This window comes from Poecilia latipinna, unplaced genomic scaffold, assembly GCF_001443285.1.
Source record: "Poecilia latipinna isolate Pla-1442-1.1 unplaced genomic scaffold, P_latipinna-1.0 Scaffold413, whole genome shotgun sequence".
In the NCBI taxonomy this organism is placed as follows: Eukaryota; Metazoa; Chordata; class Actinopteri; order Cyprinodontiformes; family Poeciliidae; genus Poecilia; species Poecilia latipinna.
This window is the reverse complement of record NW_015113029.1, coordinates 184201-208998: the sequence shown is the minus strand read 5'-3', so window position 1 is coordinate 208998 and position 24798 is coordinate 184201. Positions and strand designations below refer to the sequence as shown.

Sequence of the window (24798 nt, the reverse complement as noted above, 5' to 3'; positions counted from 1 at the left end):
CATGTGCCTGTGGTTTTCTCGTCCCCATCACAAGACTTTCGAAGGCCGTTCCCAGACAGAGATACCCTCCCACCTGTCTGTTTGCAGGCACCTCTGCACTGTCTGACGTACTTCGCCGGTTAATTTCTGTGTGCTCGCCACACGTGTTTCTGGAAAACGAGCAGTAACACACAGACACATGTATGTGGACCCAGGAGAACAGCCTTGGGAAACAGCAGAGGTGGTCATGTGTTAGTATTTGTTTGGTTGTTTGTTTATGGCAAACCGGGCTTCTGTTTCCGATCGATACCTGAAACTAAATTACTACCACCACCACCACCACTAAGACCTCTAACTGAAGCAACATTATTAAATTTATTTTGTAAAACAGATTAAGCAAAAACGTAGTAACCTAACAAAACAACCACCCGACCCAGGCTTTCTCTAATTTTAGCCAATGTCACACAAACACACTATTTATTTGCAGAACAGACTGAGTAAAAAGGGATGAACTGAATAGGCAAGATAAGAATCACACTAAGCCAATGGGAACACATATACTGCTCAAAAAAATAAAGGGAACATTTCACTTTAATTTTGTGTGTGGCTCCAAATCCAGGCCTCCATTGGTTAATAAATTTGATTTCCATTGATGATTTTTGTGTGATTTTGTTGTCAGCATATTCAACTTTGTACAGAACAAAGTATTCAATGAGAATATTTCATTCATTCAGATCTAGGATGTGTTATTTGAGTGTTCCCTTTATTTTTTTGAGCAGTGGTAGTTACTAACCACCCTGATTCCCCTGATTATCATTATTTATTTTAAACAAGCAAGCTCCTAAAATGTTCCTCTGTTTTCCTTTTTTTGTTTTTGCAACACAGAAAAAAAACAGAGAATGCAGCTCTAATCGATCACATGTTTAGCTAAGTTTATCCAACTAAATTTGTTCACGTTTGTTTTAGTTGGCAATTGAATAAGCACAGTAAATGAACTTGGATAAGTGTGTCTGGTTGCCCTGACGTGGTAAAGGCAACCAGACACACCGATTTGTTTCCGTAAGCTGTTTGGATAGAAAATCTGAGAAAGAACATAAAGAAATAAAAGGTCATTGCATGAAGTAGAACAAAAAAAAAAATTATATATAACTGAACATGTTGGTGAATAAGAAGGGTTTCATGGATAAATGCCAGAAAAGTGGAGTAGGAGAGCATTCCAAAAGCTTCCAGAGCTGGTTTAAATTTTTAAAAATAACTTAAAAATGTGTCTCTAGAAAGCATCAACAAAGGGACTCTGTGTCAAATACAGCATTAAGGCATTTAACATACAATTCAGCTTGCAAGGAGATCTTTTCGTGCTCAAAAGGCTGAGAGAAACCTGATAAAAAGAAAAATTAGTCGTCTATGCAACCTTTGGAAAAGTAATAGGATTAGTATTTCCCTAGAAGCTGACTTTGATTCTGAGCAAAGCTGAGCTCCAGAGTCTTATTTATTCAGAACAATCCATTCAGTTTCTGCCAATTCCCAGTTTGATAAAGTATGTAATAACATACTCAGATGTAATGAAGCGCCGTGAACCCTACTAATCTTCTCTGCTAATAAAAGACAGGAGCTCCAGCCCAGGGACAAGACAAGACTGCGGTGGGGGCGAATTGGAAAAATGTGAGCTTTTTCAGACTCAAAGCAGAAAATGTCTTTTAACCTTTCTTCCTGACATTCTGGTCAGTAAACCTCAGATTTTAAACTGCAGCGACAGAGATTATCCTTAAGATCCGCCGCCTCTAACTGAGCCGCCACAGACCACTGGGTTAATCTTGAGCTTGCTTGAGCCTGACCGCCTCAGTGAACAGCTTCACGCTCAAAACGCTGCGCTGCCAGGGGCCAGTCTCTGAATTTATATCAAACTCTTGGAAAATAATGTCAGATGGATAAAAAAATAATAATAATAATCTTCCATCTGTCCGAAATGACATTTGGGGAGTTGAAGGGATTTGAAGGAGGAATCCCGACAGTCCCACTGCTACATACTGCCAATTATTCCAATTCATCAGCCTGAAATTTATTTGAAAATGTATCACACGCAAGAGAAAAGAGTCAGAATTTGTGAATAACATGTTGCATGATCTGTACAATGAAAATACATATGAGCTAGTTTTGTTTTGGAAGAATCATTTTTAGAAACTATTGTTTCCCTGACATATTTTCTATTAATTTGTAAGACTATATTCTCCTCCAGGACATGTGAACTTCTTTTTAATATCCACTAGAGGGCATCATTTTCCCACAGATTATCACTATCAAGTCTTCCAGCGCCTGAGATGGTGATTTTTTTTATTTTTATTATTATTTTTACTTTTTTATTTTCTCTTTTGCATCTTATCATTGCTTGTCTATAGTTTGGCTATATCAGTCTTCGGAAATAGAAGGCGTGAAAATATATTTATAAAAGAAATTTGATCTGTATTTAGGAAATCAGGGTGTTGTAACAAATCAAAGTGATTAACTTTGAATTCTTTCTGTTTTTTTCTTCCTTTCTTTGTTGACCATTTTACTCAGTTATTTTCTCTAAACTGCTTTTCTCTCACTGGCAAAACCATTAATGGACCAATTGCTGCCACTAACTCTGTGCTTCTGTCCTTGTTTGTTCCTTGGTTTCATTTGTTTGTGCTTCCTCTTCTTCCAGCCCCGAGTTGGTCACAACAGATGGCAGCTCATTCTGATATATATATATATATATATATATATATATATATATATATATATATATATATATATATATATATATATATATATATATATATATATATATATATATGATATATGATATGATATATATGATCGTACTACATTATCTCTTTTGGATAAAACAAGACTGTGTAATTGAATCTAAATATGCGTATATGAATCTGAATATGTCTACAATCCTTTGGAGTTTGACAGATTTTAATATAATTTAGACAGACATAGATTATAGATAAAATATTATTAGTAGTAGTTGCAAAACGTTTGAAGAGATAGATGTATTTCCTGGCAGTGCCACTAGATGGCAGAAAGGCATCGTAATGATTGCAAACAATATTTCATAGACTTTCAGCCGCATATCTCATGTAGCCTTTCTTGCAATTCGCAACCAGATATTTTTCAACACGAATGCAAATTTTGTGCATTACATTTTCAAAATGCTGTTGCCATTTGTTCTCTGAAATGTTCAAGTCGTCATGACATAATCATTTAATAGAAGAAAAAAAACGGTTTTAATTTAAATTCATTATTAATTTTTATGAGGTGGATTTGTAAGAGAAATAAAAGTAGTAAGAAGAAAAGTAGGCTAAGAGATCTCCGAAAACAAAATACCATAATCTAAGGAAATTCAAGAGAACACGAGAAGTAAAGTTATTGACGTTTGTCAGTCTTGGAATGACTGCCAAACCATTTCTAAGGCATTGGGATTCCATGCGGCGGATGACAGTGAGAGCAATAACTCACATAAATTGGAAATAGGGAGCACTGGTGAAACTTCTAAGTTGTGGCTTCCCTACAACAATCCCTCCAAGAGAGAATCAAGGACTCATCCAGAAGGTCTCAAAGAGCGTCTAAAACTAGACGGATAGCTTCCCTAATCTCTCCAATTGTACTTTGTAAACTGCTACAGCGCTGACAGTGTGGAGACAATGTGAACAATAGAGTCCAGGCTGCTCTCACAGACAAACTGTTTGATGACAAGTCAGTCATATTGCTTTCTTTGTCATCTTGTGTTATTCTGTTAAAGCAGAGAGGCTGTTCATACTGCGGAAGATTTGTGGGTATTTACAATAAACTCATACAGATACTGGCAGCATCTTGTTCAATTGCATTCAGACATCCTCAATAACATTATACATGGGAATGTAATCACTCTAAACCTTCATAAATGGAAAACAAGCAAGAAATGATCAGAGGAACTTTGTTATGATGAATTTGACACTAAAAGCTTTAATAAAGACCTGTCCTGGTGTTTGTAATTACAAAATCTGAGGAAGTTGTCATGAGACTGAGAAAAGCTGAAGCAACTAAACCGGACTAGTCATAGACAGATTAAATTTAATAAGAGAAAAGACGATGGGGATAAGGGGGAAGATGGAGCTGGGAGTGGGAATGTTGATGAATATGAAAAAAAAAGTACATGAACAATATTTGTTTCCATGTGATGTTTCAAGTTTTTTGCAAATAAAAACCTAAAAATTGTGGTAGCATTAATATAACTCCAACCATTTTTGTCTTTCTTTTTTGGAAATTATCCTATATTTGACGGAAATGGTCTGTGAAAATCAATTTTAAAATCTTCACACAGATTGAATTAGGTCTGATCTTTAATTCAACCGTTCCGATACAAAAATCCAGTTTGATCTAAACAATTCGTTTGTAGCTCTTGCTGCATTTTTCTGTTATTGTTGTCTTGCATAAAGCTTAACATCAGTCTATTGTACGCATTTCTGTCCAGTGTTTTACTACAGTTGGACTCAATTTACTAATTTCTTTAAAAAAAAGTAACTAATAGTGTTGGATTCTGATTCAGAGTGAAGTCAGTTGGCGATATATTCAGATGCCACACCTATCAGATTATAATGTAAAAGAAAGAGAAACATGATGCAGGGGCAAATATAAAGTATATATGTTTACTAAACAATGAATGAAAGAACAATAATAAAGCTCAAGTTTCAGTCGAGATGTTTTTCAAGGTACTCTAACATAAAAATGTGTATTTTGTGTTTTACTGTAAGATCTTTAAATATGTGCAGGTTTTTTTGTTTTGTTTTGTTTTTCTGGTTAAGTGGTTTAAATAAATTGAAACAAAACAGTTTGAAAACATACTATTAAAACATAGATTCGTTTTTTTATTTTATTTTTTTATTATTATTATTTTATGTAAAGGTATTTTTGCTTCAGTGCAGCTATTATGATAGGCACCATTTGGTGATAAACAAAAAGCCCCGCTGCCTCCTGGATCTGTGTTACGCCCCTGCGTTGGCCGTCAGCGCGCACACCGCTCCTCCAGCGGCTCCACACCTCAGATGGCCTGCTGCAGCGGCTGCTACAACTCGCGGAGGCTAGAAATGTCACCGGTGATCCTTTGCACGAAGACAACACGGTCGTAAGAACAGATTTGTGACATTTATCTCTTGTGTTAACGCTAACAATGGCGCTTAATTGTGCAACTACACGGACTCGTTCGTTCGTGGCCGCTCTCACGGTTTTTGTCGCGCTGTGGGGATCTGCGCTCTCCATCACCCGCTACTCCATACCGGAGGAGATGGAAGAGGGTTCCTTTGTTGCCAACCTGGCCTCAGACCTGGGTCTGGACGTTCGCAGCTTGCTGGAGCGCAATGCGAAGCTCGATGTCATTCACAGCAAAAATTACCTCGACATTAACAAAGACACGGGCGAGCTGGTCATCCGCGAGAAGATGGACCGGGAGAGCATATGCATGACTAAAACAACCTCATGCTTCCTGAAAATGGATGTCATACTCTCCAACCCCGTTCGCATTTTCAACATCGAGCTGGAGATCTTGGACATCAACGACAACGCGCCCGTTTTTCGTCGGAAGACAATGCACTTGGACGTTTCTGAGGCAACCCCTCCCGGTGAGAGATTCTCCCTGACCAACGCCGTGGATGCGGATGTGGGGGCGAACTCGGTCAAGACCTACTATCTGAGCGAAAGCAAATACTTCAGCATTGACATCCAGACGGGCAGCGACGGCTCCAAATACGTAGATCTAGTGCTCGACGGCAAACTGGACAGAGAGGAGCGTGCGATTCACAATTTGATTTTAACTGCGGTGGATGGAGGTGTGCCTCCCCGCTCTGGTACGGCCAGCATAATTATTAACGTGCTGGACATCAATGATAACGCCCCCACGTTCAGTCTGCCCGTTTTTGCTGTCAACGTTTCGGAGAACTCTCCAGCGGGGACGGTGGTGATGACATTGAACGCGACTGATTTAGACGAAGGCACAAACGCGAAATTAATATACTCGTATACCCTTTACACCTCGGAGAAGACGCAGGAGCTCTTCTCCCTAGATCCACAGTCAGGCGAGATCAAAGTGAAGGGGGTGATCGATTATGAAGAGAGTCAGAGTTTTGAGATGTACATTCAGGCTCAGGACAGAGGGGCGAACCCGCTGTCAGGACACTGCAAAGTGATGGTTTACGTCACAGATCTAAATGATAACTACCCAGAAGTGACCATCAAGTCCCTGAAGAGATCGGTGGCCGAAGATGTCTCGGTGGGGACACTGATTGCTGTGGTGAGCGTCAGTGATAGAGATTCTGGAGACAATGGCGCCGTAGACCTCCACCTGAACCAGCAGGAGGCCTTACCCTTTCGTCTGAACAAGTCCTCAGAAGGTTACTTCGAATTGCTGGTGTGGAAACCGCTGGACCGAGAAGTCAAAGGCAAATACGACATCAAACTAATAGTGACAGACAGAGGTTTCCCAGCCCTGTCTGAGAATGAAACCATCACCTTGGAGATCCTGGATGTCAACGACAACGCACCCATGTTCTCTCAGTCCTTCTACACAATCCATGTTATGGAGAACAATCCACCTGGAGCGTTATTGACATCCCTAAGTGCACATGACCCAGATTTGAATGAGAACCAGTACTTGGTTTATTTCATAATGGAGAAAGAGATAGTTAACATGTCTATGTCCATGCTTTTCTCCATCAATCCTGAGAACGGGGACCTTTATGGCCTTAAGACCTTTGACTATGAGAGAGAGAAGGAGTTCCTGTTCCACATTGAGGCCAGGGACTCTGGTGTCCCCCCTCTGAGCAGCAATGTGACGGTTCACATTGTCATCCTGGACCAAAATGACAACACTCCCCTCATTGTATCACCATGGCGAGCACACGGCTCAGTTGTTGAGGAGGTCATACCGAGGTCCACAGAGAAAGGTCACTTGGTGGCCAAAGTGGTTGCCGTTGATGCGGACTCTGAGCAGAATGCCAGAGTCACCTACCAGCTACTGCAGATCAGTGACTCAACTCTCTTCAGCCTGGATCAGTACAACGGAGAGATCCGAACGACAAGGATGTTCAGCTACAGAGACCCAAGGCAGCAGAGGCTGGTAGTTGTTGCAAAAGACAATGGACAACCTGCTTTGTCTGCCACTGTTACCATCAAGATATCAACGGTGGAGCACGCCATGACCTTCTTAGAGACAACAGAGTTACCATTAGAATACGAAGTCTTCACCAACCTAAACCTGTACCTCGTAATTGGTTTAGGCGCTGTGTCCTTTCTGTTGTTGATAACCATCTTGGTTATCATCGTCCTCAAATGTCAAAAGCCAAAGCCAAAGGCCATCAAGATGCCCCCAGCCAACAGAAATAGCCTGATCAGCCAGAGAAGCTCTACCATCGCAGATTCCACCCTGATCTCCAGTGATGCCTACTGGTATAGCTTGTTCCTCGCAGAAACCAGGAAGGGCAAGGTGGTGGTGAGACAACCAATCATTCCCAAAGGAGCAGGATATTTTGTATCCAGCATACCCAGGAGCATAGGCCCAAGTGAAACCACAGACTCCAGAGCATCCACACTGGAGGTATGCTGAATTGGTAGATAGCCTTTGATATCACAGGGTATATTGTTTTATAAAAAATGTTCTTGCATCTATTTCATCTCTCCTCCCCCTTTGTAATTGGAGGTTTATTAGTAGCCTACTTTTCAAACACAGGGTCACAGCGGTATATACTTTTCCCTGTGCAAACAGCTCACTGAGTTATGATCATTTTGTTTCACTATTCAAGTTGTGCCACACACATTTTTTTTTGTTTTGTTTAAGTAGTAGTATTGAATATTTCAGCTTTTGAAATACTGTTTTAACTGTTTTACGCTAAGGTTGAAAATTACTTGAGAATATTAATAGCTATGGTATCAAATGAAACTGTGAAATGTCTGAGCTGGTGATTGTGGTGGGAAATGTTTATACTGCTGCAACCTTAGCAACATTTGCAAATTAGAATTATTTTTTTTTGAGTGCTTTATATTCACATCAAGGTTTTTTTTAGGGTAACATATGTATGGTACGGGATCCCATCCATCCATCCATCCATCCATCCATCCATCCATCCATCCATCCATCCATCCATCCATTAGACAAAAATATGCAGAATTCCTGAAATTTGACGTCTCTGTAACATATGCTTTTATTGTATTTCCTTCAGAGCTATTGTGTTTAATCAACTCCGTACATCTGACAACTCACTTATTGAAGAAGATTTGCATAATTCCTCTGAGATCCCGTTATTTTTTAAATTGCACTACAAAGGTTTTGATGTACAGTACAGCAAGTGATGCGCATAGTCAAAGCCGGCTCCACCCTTACACTTTAATGCATGTACCATATTGAGAAATATCGAACAGTTTTCTGTTCGAAACACAGTTTCTAACAGAGTCCTGCTGATTTTGATTAGCTGTGCGTCAGTAGATCAAACTATCTGCATTTTTAGCCATAATTAGGCCAAGATCCCCCCCCCCTTCCCTCCACCTCCCAAATCTGCAAGTGTTTGATGTCTTATGTGGTATGTAGGTCATGTATTGCAGATACATAACACACAATCGCAGCGAGAGTAGTAGGCGTATGAGGGGGAGCACTACAAAGAAGCCCAGAGTTGGAGGGGGTTCTCTGAGGACAAGAGATAGAGCTGCACTAAATGAGATCCGTTATAAATTTCAAGCAGCACTCTGGTGCACAGCAGACCGTCGTCGGTGTATATGTGCCGAGAACCATCCAGATGTTGTTTATTTTTCCTACAGCTGGTGCTACAAAGCAATCTGAACCAAGTGGTGCTCTGAAATAATCAACAATATAAATATGCAAGCACAGGTGCAGATGGAGGGCGAGATGCAGTTGTGCATGATGTATCTGTTTTGTGCATTTGCGTGTCACACATCCCACTGAACTTGTTTCTTCTTTCTGTTCTTAAGTACTCAAAATGAAAGGAAGTCCATTCTACAACTGGAGGTATGCTGGTTGCTAACTACAATCTGTAGAGCCACTATTATTTTATAGACATTCACTGTCCGTTTCTATTTCATATTCATTCTTGGTTAGACTAAAACAAAAGCAAGAAAGAGAATTGAACTGCCACAGTTTCCAGTGCAAATCTTCTGTGTTATCCTTTCTCCGTCAACATATTTTCCCGATTAAGTAGAACAGAATCCGATATTTCTGCTTACGCTTCGGTCAAAATGTCCCCCTACAAACACAACAATCTGTTCCAATCTAATTCTAACGTGAGCACGGAGAGGGAAATTGGCTTGTCTATCAAACGAGAAAACCAGCTTATATTGAGAACTGAGATTAGACTAAAATTGGCTGCCGGTCAGATCCACGTCGTGCACGTCTCTCTGTGATGGCGCTGACTGAAAAATTAAGGAGATTAAGGACTGAATTGTCTCAGCCAATTGTCAGGAAATAAGGTCAGCTGTTCATTTAAACAACACCTTTGTCAAAACATGTTTATAATGTGTCAGAATTGTAAATTTGAGACAATTTCAATCTGAAGTTGTTTGTAATAGGGTTGGGTGTTATCCACACCTTAATGACTTTATATTTCTCAAAACATTTTAGCATGAAAGGCTTATGATGTTATCATATAACACCATGAAATTTAGTGCATTTTGAACAATTCTGATATTGTTATTTAATAAAATTAAAGGTGCTACAAAAATATATTGCAGTACCTTCTTTTTCATATGGGATGTAATTCAACTAAAAATATATATATATAATGACCCAAAGGTTTATGATTATGTGCTTTTCTATAAACAAATTTTTCTCTTAAGAAATATTCCCATTTTTCTTCATGACGCCAGTTACATCAAGAAGTTAGCTTTTTATAATCTGCACACAGCAAGTTCATTTAATTACATTTTTGAATTAGTAATATTTATGATCTCATTATTTTCACGGATCATTAATTGGACTGTATCGTCAAAAATATTTCAGTTGCCGCTCTCAAACCTATCCATCCTGCTCTGCCAGAAGGAACTGGGTCTTTGTCATTCTTTTGGCAAAAGAAGTACTCCCATGAAATTCTGAAAAACTACACAGTAGCTTTGCATGCAATATTTGTCAAGGGGGTTGTGACAAGACTGAGAACAAAATGTCATGCAACTGTAAAAAGGAGAATTAATTTTTGCACTTTGGGTCAACAATGCAGAGCCTTAAGACGGTTTAAACTGTCTGTTAAGGTATATTAAGGTATATTTGGTATTTGAAGTAATAAAATAGGCATTAATAAGGGGGGAATCTCAACAGGTTCTAGCTGCTCGTGGGCGTCTGCTGTACTGCAGACTTGTATTCAAATTCAATTCTCTTGTATATTAACATTCAAGAGAGAAAAACAGATTGGAAATAATAGCCTTTCATGCCTTAATGTAACCATACCTTTGCAGACTTAAAAATAGTATTTCAAACAATGCTGTTGCTATTTTCAGAGTTGAGGTATATGGCATATCACCCAATCCCAGCTTGCAGTCTTGACTCCAGAATTAGACGTAGTGATGACTGCTTGTGCATGCTTAAACAGTATCATCTGTGTGCTAATTGAACAAAAGCTGTACATTTTCTTCTTTATTTCTATTAGTGACCTTGAGACATTTTCTTTTGATAAACTAAACTGCAAAATAAAATAACCAATAAGTCATTAAAATAAAGAAGCAAAAATCATTGATCTGGCCCCTGCCCCCGTAATTCTGAATGACCCGTAAGTCCAACGACATGATATTGATGGTGGCAGTAACCAGTCACAATCCACTGTTGCATGAGTGAGGACTTTCTAAAACTTTCTATCAAGACTGTTTGGTTTCTAATATCATGTTTTGTTTTGGGGTTTTTTTCCATTTCTTTTTGCAGCAGCAGCCCAGAAGAGAGCTGCGGTGATGTAATCGTCTCTTCCTGGGAGTCTCTGGCTGAAACCTTCCAGGGGCTTGCAAAGAAGATAAACAGTTTTCTATCGTCAGTCCCTCTGCTCCAGCTCCTGATTTCCCCTGTTTCCTTTAATCCCACACACCAACAATCAATCAGTATTCACCATATCCTTCTACCAGTGTGTTTTTTTGTTTGTTTGTTTGTTTGTTTTTGCTCTTAGGTATGAATACTTTCTCTTAACTAGCATTTGGACAAACCACAAACGAGCTGTAGTGCATTGACTCCAGCTCGTTGGCATAGAACATAACTAAAGACTCCCAGTGGATGCATTTGCCTTTTTTGTCCAGGTTTTGCCATGGGTTGTAGGTTTAGAAGCCATCAGTTTAAAATCTACCTAAGTTGCCATAAAGTTGTTGTTGTTGTTGTTGTTTTTTTTTAATGCTGGAGTTTGAAACAACACGCCTAATCATAAATATACACACGAATCAGGGTGAATAAGCTTCTTCCATCTGATGAATCCATTATTGTAGCTGGTTATAACATTCAGGCCTGAAACTAGGTGGGGTTTTTTTTTTGTCCTATTTTGTATGGAGAATCTTTCTGTTTGATAAGACTCAAACTTTTACCTAGTAATAATCAGTGATTCAGCTTTAGGTCTTTTTTTATATACAATGTCGTGGTTAACAAGTTTTGAATGTCTAAAAAAAGAAAATGACAAAAAAGAATGAAAGAAAACAGGTAAACATAAAAAAGCTTTCCCTTCTTATTATTTAATTGTAGTTCAAATATGAGTCGTTATGAGGGTAGACAAGATAAAACGCTCACCAACAATAGATGTGCAATCGGTGCAAGACATGCGTTTCTGGAGAGTGGTTTACATCCACTCATCACCATACCTGATGTTAATTATGGAGCTTTAGTGATTTATTTGAACAGTTTTTATTTATTTATTTATTTCAGATCGTCACTGAGAGATGATTTGACAAAAAGCTTGACTTTGTTGTGGATGGTTTCTTATAATTTGACTCAAATATACTCATACACAGCCCAACAACATGTCCCTGTGTTGTTGGCCTTGAAAAGCTTACATTTACTCCCAACATTCTAATTTTTCTTAATATTATAATAAATTTGTCTCCTTCTAAAGATTGTAAAATTTTCAGTCGTGCCGGAAGGTGTTATTTTTGGAGTATAGTGGAACTCTTGGTGATTCTTTGGTTCTTGACGATTGTAGTTAATGTCTTTTTAATCTGAGAGTTTCAGTTTGTATAATATGGTTAAAATTTGGAAGCAGGTTAGAGTTCAGGTGGGTAAATCAACCCAAAAAACACAACATAATTACATCGGTAAGGCTTTTTTTAAGCTTCCCGATTGACCTTTTGAAATCCCGAAATGAAACCGATTGAAAATTTGTAGACAAAACTGAAAAGAAAAACTTAGTTTGTGCCAGAATATTAGTGTTGGTGTATATGTATATAATTGAGCTATTTATATTTTTTTTGTTATAATTTTTTATTTTTTTTTTATTTTCAATGGCAGAGCCTTTCATAGGCTGAGACCGTATCACTGAGAGGTGGCCGACAACAGATCTGTGCGGGAGCCATTTTGGAGAGCATCATGCGTATTTTCCAAATAATTCACAAAAAACAGAAAATATTTTCTTGAAACAAATAAATATACGCCTATTTTTATAAAGATATGCTGTCCAACCATCTACTGCTGCCACCAACTGTTTTGGAGGGGAACTGCTTATTGCAGAGGCGCGCTCTTTCTGGTGAGTTCCCTTCCCATGGGAACGACCACCAACGGCTCCGCCCCTGCTGCGCGGATTAGCAGAAGTCCAAGATAAATTTCTGCTCCTAATTAATGTGCTAATTAAATTTATTTTTTTTTATCCAACTTTAAAAAAAAACTGTTCAAATGCATCACTATAAACCAAAAATGTACGTTAGTCAAGTTTGTGATGATTGCATGTAAACTTTTAACAGTAACTGTACATTGCAATGCAAACTCTCAAGTTTCTAAGCAAAAAAATCAAAAACTGTTGTACATTTTTAAACAATCAGTTCATCTCTTCCTGTTGAGGTGAGAGGAAGCTTGCCGGTGACAATTACAAAGTTTTGCCAGAGGGAAGAGCTTCATAAATGTGTCATTCGCAAACAGTAAAGCGACTCGACTGAAAATCAAATGTTTCTTTTAGAAGGAATTTCCCCCCAAATATCTCCCCCCCAAAAAAAAACTGTTAAAGAAATGATTTTAGGAATTACACAACTGGTAGAAAAAAAAAAGAAAGATGATATATGAGGTCATAATCTAAAGTAAAATATAAATAACCATAAATATGTTTAATAGCCAGAGTAAAACTATTAAAAAAAATAAAAAGAAGAAGTAATAATCTTGGCCAGTGTATGATCGGAGGTAGCGGCAAGATATTCTTTGATAATTGTTAATGTTTTTTATATATATTTTATGTAGTAACTTTTATGGCTGCTTTCGTGAGCTTCTTAAAGGACATTTTGTTGCATATTTATAGTGTAGTGCCGTCGTTTTAGTTGTGTACATGAATAAAACAATGGAGTAAGAAAACATTTTATGACCTCAAATGTAGTGCTGCCGCACCGCCGTCAAGTCCAGGACTTCAATTTCTCTGTAACAGGAAGCTTATTAAGAGTGCTAATTAGGCTGCTGCATGATCAAATGTAACCGGCGTTGAGTTTAGGGAGGCTGGATTAGGAGAGGAAAGAGAACATTGTGTTAATTACAGCGACAGTATTCCTGTAGTGACTCTGCTGACAGTGCACAAAATGTATTAAGCGGATGACAGCGGTTTGAATTTGGGATATGCACGGAATCTAAATGTGATCCCATGCAGCACTCCTGCGGAAATGCAGCGAAGGGGGAATATTTCTGGATGTATTCGGCTTCACGCTCTGAGTCAGTGAAATGTTACCCCCAACCTCCCCGCCCCGCCCCGCGCCCCCCAACGTCTTATTTTCTTCTTTTTCGTGCTGCTCACCTTTGAAAGCATCTAGCTGGCTGCTTGTCAGCCTGAACATGTCGCATAATGAGGGTCAAGTGCATGTTAGATGTGCAATCAGTGGCAGAACTGATTGATTCCAACAGTGTTAATGCAGTTATCGGGTTGCACATATGATGAGCTCCTCGCGTGCCTTCTGCCTTGTACAAGATGACTGTTGACAAATTAAACAATAGCATTTCGTGCACACTAAAAACTGCTGGGTTTTTTTTTTGTTTGTTTTTTTTAAACTGGTGCTCTGTAAATTATGGGCTTGATTTAACACTTTAACCCCATAACTCAATAGGTTTGAGTTATGGGTTTGACTTCATATTCTGGGTTTTTACCCAGTGTTTTTGTTAACACTACCAATGATTTTTCCTGATGGCATAAACACAAAAAAATAGAAAAAAAAATCTATAAATGCATTTCAAAGTTAAAACAGAATCTCATGAAAATGTAAAGCAGATTCTATGAATATGGCAAATTATTTTTGGTCAAAGCATCAAATTTCAACACAGCTAGAAGAAGCATTGAGAAAACAATAGTTATAGATTCAACAGCATCAACCCAGAACTGGCTAGTGCTAACTCTGATGAACATTTTCTATACCCTAGACCTGGCCACCCCTGGTCAGCCTCTCTAGGCTTTTTGCTGATCTGCAGTAGTCGGTCAGTGAGAAGCAGGGTACTTCAGGAAATCTTTTTAAAGAATCATTTGAACTATTTCTAATGGATGATATTAGAAATAAGCTCTAATAAGCTTATATTAGAAATAAGCTCTAATAAGCTCCAAAACATAGCAAACTATAAAAATGAATTTAAACAAAACAATTATTGCTATTTGAACACATTGCAAAAAAAAAAAAAAGCAAACATAAATACATACAGATTTTAGGCCTATCTACATAAACTTTATGGCCAGTTCTTTGGTTAAAATGTGAAGGTTGATCAGAGTTAGCACTAGCCAGTGAGCAAAACATTTTTATTTATTTTTTTATTGTGAACTGCTTATTAATTCAACACATTGACATTGTTATACATTCTATTTTTATAGTCTTAAATTGATTAACTTCTGTGGAGGAGATTCAGTGAATTCTGATTCGTTATTCGAAATGTTCGGCCGTGAAAACATGGCGAGTCTCTTCCTGGCGTCTACTGAAACCTGACAGAGTCGCAAATTTTAACCTGACGTCGATGTGACCCGACTTCTGTCCCAGCAGAATAAACCCATAAAAGAGGGAAAAATAACCCAGCAGTTTTTTTTTTTGTTGTTGTTTTTTTTTCCTTTTATGTGTAATCGATTTGTTTTTCCCAGGTTACAGTATCTTGAGCTGCTTGTTGGATAGGCACCTTTAGACTCAGAACAGTGGTTCTGTTACGAACCAATAGACGCATTAATTGTAAATTAAACTGCTTTATACTTTGTGTTTTTATACAACATACCTTTTTGATATCTTCTGTATTCACTGTGATCGAATGGCACAGGGGATGCTTGTGCTCAGTGTAGTAGGCTGTAAGTGAGTTAATTGTCTTTTTCTTTGTTTTCTGTTTTGTTTTTCCTAGCAGCTACTTTGCCGTTCATGCTGTACAGTAAGCTTCAAGAGTTGTACCAAACGCTCTCCGGTTTCATCCCGCTTCGCCAATCAGAGACAGTATGAGTGAGAATGGGCTTTCTTTACTTTCATGTCTTGTTAATTGACCGGTTTTGATGTTGCTTATTGGGTTTTAATGTAACGCCTGATTATGCTAGTTTGAATAAAGATTTTTAATCCATCTCTCCGTTGTGTCTGTGATAGAAATGTATTGCAGAAGTCATCAAAAGTGACTTCTTAAAATGCTCCCCCCCCACCCCCTCCTTCTCTCCCTTGCTATTCCTCTGAAATTCCCTCACACATGGAGTTTGACCCACTTTCTCTTTATAAAGCTCTGTACTAATTCTTCGAAATTAAAAACTATATAAAGGAGAGGTAATTTCAGAAGCAGACAAATAGCTTTTTCATAATAATAAGACTCTTCCAGTCTGTTTGTTGTGAGCCACACAGGGCTTTCAGTCTGCAGTCCTGCAGGCTCTCATGTCTGATAGACAGAGTTTATAGCACAGGCTGATGCCTTGTGTAGATTATTTATGCCATCTGACTTTTAAGCAGTAACAGTATTTGTCTAAGAATCAGTAATATTAAGATATATAACAGTGTCTTGTAAAAGTAGTCGTGTGACCCAATGATACATGAAAATGCTTTCATCCAGACATTGATGTTTCAGCTGCACTTCATTTTATGTGGGGGTGTCAGAGCAAGGGTCGCTAAATATGTATGAATGTCTCAGTTTTCAAATTCGCATTACTATAAAATGTTACGGAAAAGGTGTAATTTACAGTTATATTCCATTTCGTGTTGGTCCAGCTTATAAAATCCCACGACAATGCATTGATATTTGATGTAATGCGACTAACTGAGCATTTTCACAAGCTTTGGAAACGGTCTGCAATATGAAGACTTTGAACGGATTCAAATGTTGTGAAACTATGACAGCGCTTGTGCTACGATCCAAAAATTTGAGATCAAATAAGAGTGTAATCCACTAAATTTCAAAATTATTAAGCAAACGTTTCGCAACCAATCTCACTACTCGGTTTCCTAAAAACTGCCACATTATTAGACCTGGAGCTCCAGAACTTGCTTGTGCGAATCCGAAGTAGGTCAGCAGAACTAAGCAGTGCACCATGGGCTACAGACGTGTGCTGAGTGTTGCTGCCATCAGTTCCTCTCCCTTGTGGGCTCCGTTTTTTTTTTTTTTTCTTTAGAGTGGGCAATGTCCCTGGCAGTGTTTCTCAACCAAACTGTGGAAGTGTAGAATTGTACTTTTAATAACCTGAAGGAAAAGATGGATTGTACTTTTCTCAAAAACCTTTATGTGCTGCAAAAGATTTCTAGATATATCTCCTCACAAGCACTTTCTGCATGCACTGACTGGCTGGAGGAACACAGCAGTCAGCGTCTCATTCATAACCCTTCCAGGCTTATTGGCACCTCTGGTAAAGATGCACAAAAAGGCTTGAAATAAATTTATCTTTTCTTTTTTTTCTTTTTCTTTTTTTTGCAAAAGCATAATATCTCACTCAAATTCGATTACAAATATATATTTAGGTCATATTTGTTTTGGTGTTCACATTAAGAAATGATTGTTTCAGGCAAAACCACGCTGAGACTTTTATTAGCCGGGACTTTTCCTTCTACTTTTAACAAAGTGGGAGCATCTGAGAGAAATCATTCATCCGCTGTCATTACTGTTGTCCTGCTTTGTAAATCTTGTCATATGTTTTCAAAGATTATCCAGTGGCCAAATCTACAAATATAAGGCTTCCTAGCAACCAAAAATAACCCTTTTTTCGTTGTGTTCCCAGATCTAAATCCCGTATTTAAACTGTGATGAGCTGAAAAGAAGAACGGATGGGAAAAGATCCATAATTTTGAAAAGCTCGATTTTCTCCTCATTTGGCAAAAGTGCAGGGTTCCAGTTGAAATCCCAAAAGGAGACAGAAGCTTTTTGTTTCCTGAAATGTGTCCCAAACAACTACTTGCGGTACATAGATAACATCTAATTGTTGCTATGGAGACCAAGTTAGAGCTTGACATCACACGTTGATGCAGTTGTCCAACATTTGAGAATCTCGGTCTACATCCAACCCTCTTGGTCGGAGTTCCAGATTTTTAGACCCTTTTAATTGATGCTGTGCCTGTAGAAATGGGTCACTTTTTTGGTAAATTCATACTTTCAGCCTTTTCCTGACTTATGAGGGTCAGCACATGTCTTTTGAAGGATGCCTATGAGAAATGAGCCGCAGTCTTGTCATTATTACTGCCAAGAAATGAAAAAGGAAGTCATGGTGACTTAAAACTTTATATACACTCTGATAAATCTAAAAAAACAAATGTTTCAAAAATACTATTATAAATATTTCTTAACTTTGTATATTATTCCCAATAGATAAATGGGTTAGGGTAGGGTAATACAAATTAAAACATTGTGGTATTTTAGCAATGGGATATAGTGCTAATGCAGTAAAAGATTGAATTATGTCAAAGCTTTTAATAACTTTTAACAACACCTTTACATAGTTTGCCCATTTCCTCTTCTTCTATCATAACCCAAATGCCCTGTGCATAATTTAAATACTTGCCTGAACAATAGGAGTCTAAAAGGTCAGACTTAGTGAACACTGACCATCTGCAGGAAGCTGCAGATGCAAAACCACTAAAATGCCATGTTAGTACAAAACACAATTTTCATCACGACAAGATGAGGTGGAAAGATGAATGAGTGAGCCATTAAATTCTTAAAAGCAACACTGTTATGTGTAGTCTTCAGTCTTCATCATAAATAATTTTGCATTCTTTCTCCATCACAGAGAAAACTGCTCCTGTTTGCATGGAGATATAGACCTGCAGATCCCAGTGTATTGATCCAGTAAGTGTTTTTTCACTACAGACTGCTGTTCTATATTGAGTACAGCGTTGCAAGTAAAAAAAAAAAAACACTTCAAATGTGTAGGTGCCTAAGCATATTTTCAACCAATAGCAGTATTGTGCACAAACATGCACGCACGTCACTTTATTTGCATCCGCAGAATTCAATGTATTTCGTCTGACGCCTTTGTGACAGAACAACGCAAAGTAATGAGTAATAGTGAAGGGAAAGCAAAAGAATTGTTTACAACATCTTTTGACATCTGAAGATTTTGCACCCCAATTTACGCTGGTACCCTTGGATAAAATTCTGTCTGTCTGTTGCAGTTGCTTACTGGGTAAGAAGACTGACAACATAAACTGACAGAGAGGGAGGAATTAATATAGAGCAGCAGCCAAAAGCCCTATTGTAGCTGTGGAGATCAACAACTCAGGTGTGAAAGTTAGCATAACAACTAATGGTCATTTACTGCAAAATTTGGTCTATATTGCAATGGCATGAAGAGATCGATAAGAAGCCTGGTTTACAGTGTGTCATAAACAATGTTGGAAGCGTAGCAAATATGTGGAAGAAGGTGTTTTTTTTTGTTTTGTTTTTTTTGTCCAAATACCAAATGCTATGTGTGGTGTTGGTCATCATGAACATACCATGCACTAAGAGAAACATGGTGGCAGGTGTATCATGCAGTGGGAATTCTTTTCTTCACCAGAAACAATTATGAAGTCCCGATGCAAAAATCGAACGAGGAAAATTCAGGGTATTCCTGGAATAATTAGAGATTTTTAAAAAGACTTAAGACTGATACTTTGGTTCAATTTCCAACAGGATGATCACACCGTCATACAGCCAGAGCTACAAAAGAATAATTTCAGTTTACGACCACGGTGATTTAGTTGAAAGACTTGAAAACTGATCTTCACTGGCTGTTTTCAATCAATCTGAGAAAGCCACAGGTGCTTTGTAAAGAAGAATGAGTACTTTTTTTCTTTTTTCCAGCCGCTAATTAGCAAAGCTGATAGAGACAAACAGCAAAAACATTTGCAGCTTCAGTTTCAAGCAAGACTCGCTTCAACACATAAAAAGAATATCCCACTTTTCAAACTAAACATTACTTTTTGTTGGTCTTTTGTGAAAAATTGCAAAAAGATACAAGAGGTACAAATGTAGAATCTTATTTTTTTTAATAACTATTTTTAATCATTCGTCGTACATCATTAATATTTGAATGTAAAACCTTGCTTTATCTCTTGAATTTCATTATTACCCGGTTGAATGTGTCCGCCGATGAAAGCAGTCAGTTTTTCTTTTGGGTTCAGGAGAAATGACAGAAAATGACAGGTTGAAGTTAAACTGATTAAAAATGATTGGGTTACTTTATAATTATGGACATATCTACACTGATTCACGGTGATGCGATTTTTCACTTCTTTGAAAATCATGATTGCATTAGGTCATGTCATGTCAGCTGGTACGCCTGCTCTGTCACTCTTGAAAGCCACGCTTGATTTAAAAAAGAAAAAAAAATCCATGTTTGCTTTTGGAACTGCAACATCATCAGTCAAAGTGTCAGAGACGCTGTGAGCGCTTGACCCATTTTCCGCGATCCTCTGGCCGAAGCCCATGCACAATGGGGTCAGGAGTCTTTTTCACCTAGAGCTTCGGTTTGCGTAACAGTCGGACGGATGAACCGAGGAGATCTCCGGCAAGTGTCTAGTGATGTGTGGCTCCAACGGCAAGTCGGAGGGGAAAAAATTGATGCTTCGCTCGTTTGAGTCTGAGATGGGGCTTTGTTGGAAAGATGAAACAGTCATAGCTCTGCTGAGGGAATTGATATGAGCAGCTTGTCACTCTGATTTAGGGAGGCACGCTGGACAAGACAGGAGTACAAATCTGTTACAGCATCTGTAAAAATCTGCCATAGGAAACCGCAGATCTCCACAGACAACATCTGTCCGGTTGCCTTTATTTTACATCGGTTTGCGTTTTGATACAGATACCGATAATGACCTGTGCTTAGATAACGCGCAGCCTGCACACTTATAGGTGTCGTGGAGAAAAACAGGGGATGTCATTTCAAGTCTGACAGAGTGAGGCATGTGGCAGGGCATTTATGTGCGTGGGCTGAACCGGTTTATGTTTGCTGATTGACTTAGAGTGTTCATCACCTTCAAAGTTATGGCGCAACATGACAATGCTTGACAGGTACCAAAATTCCTAGTACATCCATCTCGTATGTGGTGGCAGTCTGAGTTGCACTTGGTGTCTAGATGGATGAAAATATACCTGGTAGCTTTGTTTCTTCATGTGTGTGTGTGTCTTCCAAAGAAGAAGGTAACCCCAAAAACAACATGGCATGATTTGCATAGCTCTCCAAACTCCCACATACGTGTCGCTAAGTGGGCCTATAAATAAGCTGTGTGAGAGCGTATGTAGGGGGTAGTGGAGGGGGCAGCATATCCGATTTAGAATGTTGGTCACAGCTCACGCATTCATCAAGTTGCTGTTGCCATGGGAACACGATTCTTATGCAACAAAAGAAGAAGAAAAAGCGGTTTCCAGAAGCAGGCAGGCAAGGTGAACGAGAAACGGCACATTGGAAATGCAGCCGTGTCTGAGCAAGCACTGCTCAGTCCGTCGTCTGAAAACCGGAAGAACACGGCGTAACCTCAAACCTAGCAACGCACCTGAACTGACAGCGTATAGGGATGTGGAATATTAATTAGAGAAACAGTTGAGAGAGGCGTACTGTAGCTGTGGAGGGACAACAGCAATGGGTGCGCTCACACTGCAGCCTGAAGTGACCCAATTCCGATTTTTTTGACGTAATGCGATCTGTATCCGATCTTTTCATGGCAGTGTGAACAGCACAGGTCGGATTCTTTTTCGAATGTGACCCATATCTGACACGTATCCGATTCAAATGCGACCTAACGTTCAGGTCGCATTCATCCGAACTGAACGTCACTGTTTCTCAACAAATCTCACTATTCTGTGTCCTGATAAGCGCAAGTGGGAAGAAAAACAACAACCATGACGGATTATATGAGGATTAAGTTATTAATATGCTGCTCCGGCCGGACAACAACTTCAAATATGTAAGCTAAGCTCCACCGCTAGCATCCATGTTTACTTCCGCAAACACTGAGCACTAAATCTTTGTATGGCAGTTGGCAGAACACTTAGAAAGCTGTCGCTATGGCGCCCTCTACTGCGCATGCGGGACACTTTCAGATCGTTTGCCCGTTTACACTGCAGAACGCATACAGGTCGCATTTACTGGCAGTGTGAACGGCCCCGCCAAAAAAAAATCAGAATTGCCAAAAAATCGGAATTGGGTCACTTCAGGCTGCAGTGTGAACGCACACAATATGGCAGCTCAGGTTGGCCGGTCTATCTACAGGCGAACGATTAGCAGCACCTCGCTTTGTACATTTGACCTTTACGGAAGAGAACTAAGAAGTTTAACCTATGCCATAAATCCGCGAAGGAGACGTAGCAAACGTGTGTCAAGGTGACGTGGTCAGATCAGATCAAAATTGAACTAACATGGAAAAACACTCACACATCCTCCTCCATGGTTTACAGCAGGTATGAGATTCTTTTTGAACATATTTTTCTCTGTTTCACACCAAACCAACACCATCAGTTTGTTGCTGAACCTATCATATTTAACACGTTCCAATAATGAAGTGTTTCAACCATGTCATAGTAATAAATTAATATAGATCAATGGTTTTCAATCCTCGGAAATCTAAACACTGTCACTTACTTTTTAGACTGAAATTGCTAAAAAAAAAATAAAATAAAATAAAGTACTTCCAAATTTAAAACAGTTGCCTTTTCTGTCATCTGTTTTATTTAATGTATTATATTCTGATATATTCTTTACCGCATGACTCCAGTTCCATCCCGTGGTCTGATCTCTCCTCGTTCCATGTCCCAGTTGTGCAGCCGCAGCTGGCAGGCGCACTGTGCCTTCATCGCTGACAAAAGCTGCTTAAATTTGCAAGTCTGAATAAAGTGTTTGCAAACAACAAATAGTGTTCCTGCCATCCAACCGGAAGTTAGCACATTTTGAAGGTATGGAGCTTTTGTGACGGTTGTAGAGGAGAGTTTGTTGCTTTCCAGCTGCTGTCTGAAGGAGTAAATGTGGCAAAGTGATACATGTCAGAGTAGATTTAGGTAATAACCCTCTACTTCACAGCACAGAGGCAGATCAAGAACTGAAATAACGATTGAAAATCATCCAATATAAGCTCCTGGAGAAACACAGATTAAGTTGTGAAGACTGAGAGTATAACTTGTTCTTTGTTATGTTTTGCAGAAAGAAAAGGATTGTTGTTTGCGCGAGAACTGTCACGGCTAAACGTTTCGAGCTTATTGACGGGGAGAACCACGGCTGTCTCTCATGAAATGAGCTCATCCGGTGATCTGTCCTGCTTAAGGCTATGGGGACAGCTTCGCAGTGCCAGCTGTTGTGACCGACTTTGCTTCTGAGTTCTGGATGGATTTCCCGGGCCCTGGCCTCACTGTGACCTGATGCACCATCCCCTCTTAGCGAGAAACGTTCCTAATTTCAGCTGGTTTAAGCGCTTAGAGCAGACTTCGCAGCCACCGTTCCCTCATCTTGAACTGAAAGCTTGCATTTTTATGGAGCGTGGCGACACTTGGTGTGATCATTAAAATTAGAGAACATAATGAAATTGAAGTATCTTCAGTGTCTAAGTACAGAAAACAATATGTGTTTAGTATTTATCCACTAACCCACGCTGTCCATCCAGCTCTCCATCTGGACTTCTGAGGCTTGGATAGACTCCATATTTAAATATTAACTAAAGGAATTAGTATGTGTCCCAATCTTTAACGTATTTTTCTAAGATACGTGTATATTAACCAAAGACTCAGAATTCTGAATAACTGACTCTAGAGAAGTCTGCAGTTTGGATGTAAAGATTATGTAGACAATCTGATTTTTGTCAGTATTAGCTCTCTTAGTGTGGCATGTATTTAGTTCCAGCCAACATGCAAAATGATGTGTTTGGAGTCAACGCTATTAGGCCATCTTATTCTGTCCAGATCTAAATTCAATTGGGAATCTGAGGCAAGAAGAAAAATTAGGCTCACAGATGTTTTCCTTTCACTCTAACTGAGGTGGAAAAAAAATGGGCAAAATGCTTGAGGTTGAGTACAATGCTACACTTGCTTAACATCACATCACTTAACCTGAAGAGGTTAAGTATAGCAAGACACTGATGGAGGATGCAACAAGCTGGTTGTGCCTTTCTTTTTTTTTTTCATCATCACAATGATGTGTTTGCGCTCCTGTCTTTCACAAGTACTAAACTGAACGGAAGTTGTTTTGTTTTGTTTTTTTGTTGTTTTTTTTTTTTTTTTTATTTTGACGAGATCTGGAAAACTTTAAGGGGGTGTGAATACTTTCGCGATTTGCCCAACGTGAGTTCATCGCCGGGTTTCTAAATGAGGAAATTAGGACTTCATGAGATCAACCCCCCACGCCTCGTTTCCAAAAGCGGTTACGCGACCTGACAGCGTGAGGTCCGCCGCTGACAGTGATCCATGAGGAGGGAAGGTTGCGATTGTCAGGGCGATGCTGTCTTCCCCAAACGCTCGCCATGCGGTACGCCGCCTTCGCCGCAGAATAGCTGCCGGCGGAATAAACCGTCCTTACGACTCAAGCGAAGGAAGACAAAGGGACGACAAAAGGATGAGCTCAGTCCCCAAACATGTGTCTGCGTCTGCAGACGCTTCTTCTCTCGTTTCTGTAAGGAGGAATAATAATAATAATAATAGAATAGGGGTGGGTAGGATGCAACTATAAAAACGAATTCTAGCTGAATTTTTGAGGTTATTAACGTCACGTTTTTAATCCGGTTATTAGTGTTAATTTATAACCCAACTGGTGTCACTGGGAGCATGTGTGTGAAAGCGATTGGTGCAATCCTTCCAGTTCTTTCTCTTTCCTTCCCCCAGCCTCATTCACTCTGTTTCTCTCTTTTTTCCCCTTTCTTTCTTTCTTTCTTTCTTTTTTTTTTTGACTGGAGGTGTTGTTGGTTGTAGCTCTCTCAGAACCAGCAATGGAGGGATGAGAGAGGAGGGAAATGGGTGTGGATGGAAGACGAGAGCTGCACCACCGCGGAGAGGAGGAGAGAGCCGGGGTCTGAGCGCGCGCGCCAGGGTGGGCTGCGCTCCTTCCAACGTCAAGTCGGCGTCAGTTAACCAAGCCACTTCCGCCTCTGTGCTGCGTCGGACTTTATGCTCTTTACAACAGTCTGCGCTTGCACAAATTGTTAGAAACCCGTCTCTTGTTTTATCAGCGTAACCCTATTACATTTTTTTTAAGTTTGAAAATAATTGTTCGCCTTTATCTCATATCACTACCCTACGAT

General features: G+C 39.2%; 1 protein-coding gene and 1 long non-coding RNA gene across 5 annotated transcripts; one reads left to right on the top strand and one right to left on the bottom strand.

Moving 5' to 3' along the window:
* Positions 1 to 441: 441 nt before the first annotated feature.
* Positions 442 to 14704, bottom strand: LOC106950644 (uncharacterized). Its single transcript, XR_001425650.1, has 3 exons — positions 14524 to 14704; positions 6845 to 6853; positions 442 to 452 (listed from the first exon to the last, which is right to left on the bottom strand). It is a non-coding gene; the product is annotated as an uncharacterized LOC106950644 (long non-coding RNA).
* LOC106950642 (protocadherin alpha-C2-like) lies at positions 4971 to 15163 on the top strand. Of its 4 annotated transcripts, none has more exons than XM_015037651.1 (4): positions 4971 to 7573; positions 8959 to 8995; positions 10892 to 14505; positions 14712 to 15163. In XM_015037651.1, exons 1-2 carry the CDS (start codon positions 5156 to 5158, stop codon positions 8968 to 8970), a joined length of 2430 nt encoding a protein of 809 aa, XP_014893137.1. In that variant the 5' UTR covers positions 4971 to 5155; the 3' UTR covers positions 8971 to 8995; positions 10892 to 14505; positions 14712 to 15163. The 4 variants fall into 4 exon arrangements, with proteins under 4 accessions (XP_014893137.1, XP_014893136.1, XP_014893135.1 ...); XM_015037650.1 differs by having other exon boundaries at positions 10889 to 14505; XM_015037649.1 differs by lacking the exon at positions 8959 to 8995.
* The last annotated feature ends 9635 nt before the right edge of the window (positions 15164 to 24798 follow it).

Bases quoted from the DNA above. Each gene is read 5' to 3' on its own strand.
- LOC106950642 (XM_015037648.1), top strand. From the start codon at position 5,156: ATGGCGCTTAATTGTGCAACTACACGGACTCGTTCGTTCGTGGCCGCT. The intron at 7,574-10,888 runs GTATGCTGAATT...CATTTCTTTTTG, and splicing joins CCAGAGCATCCACACTGGAG to CAGCAGCAGCCCAGAAGAGA.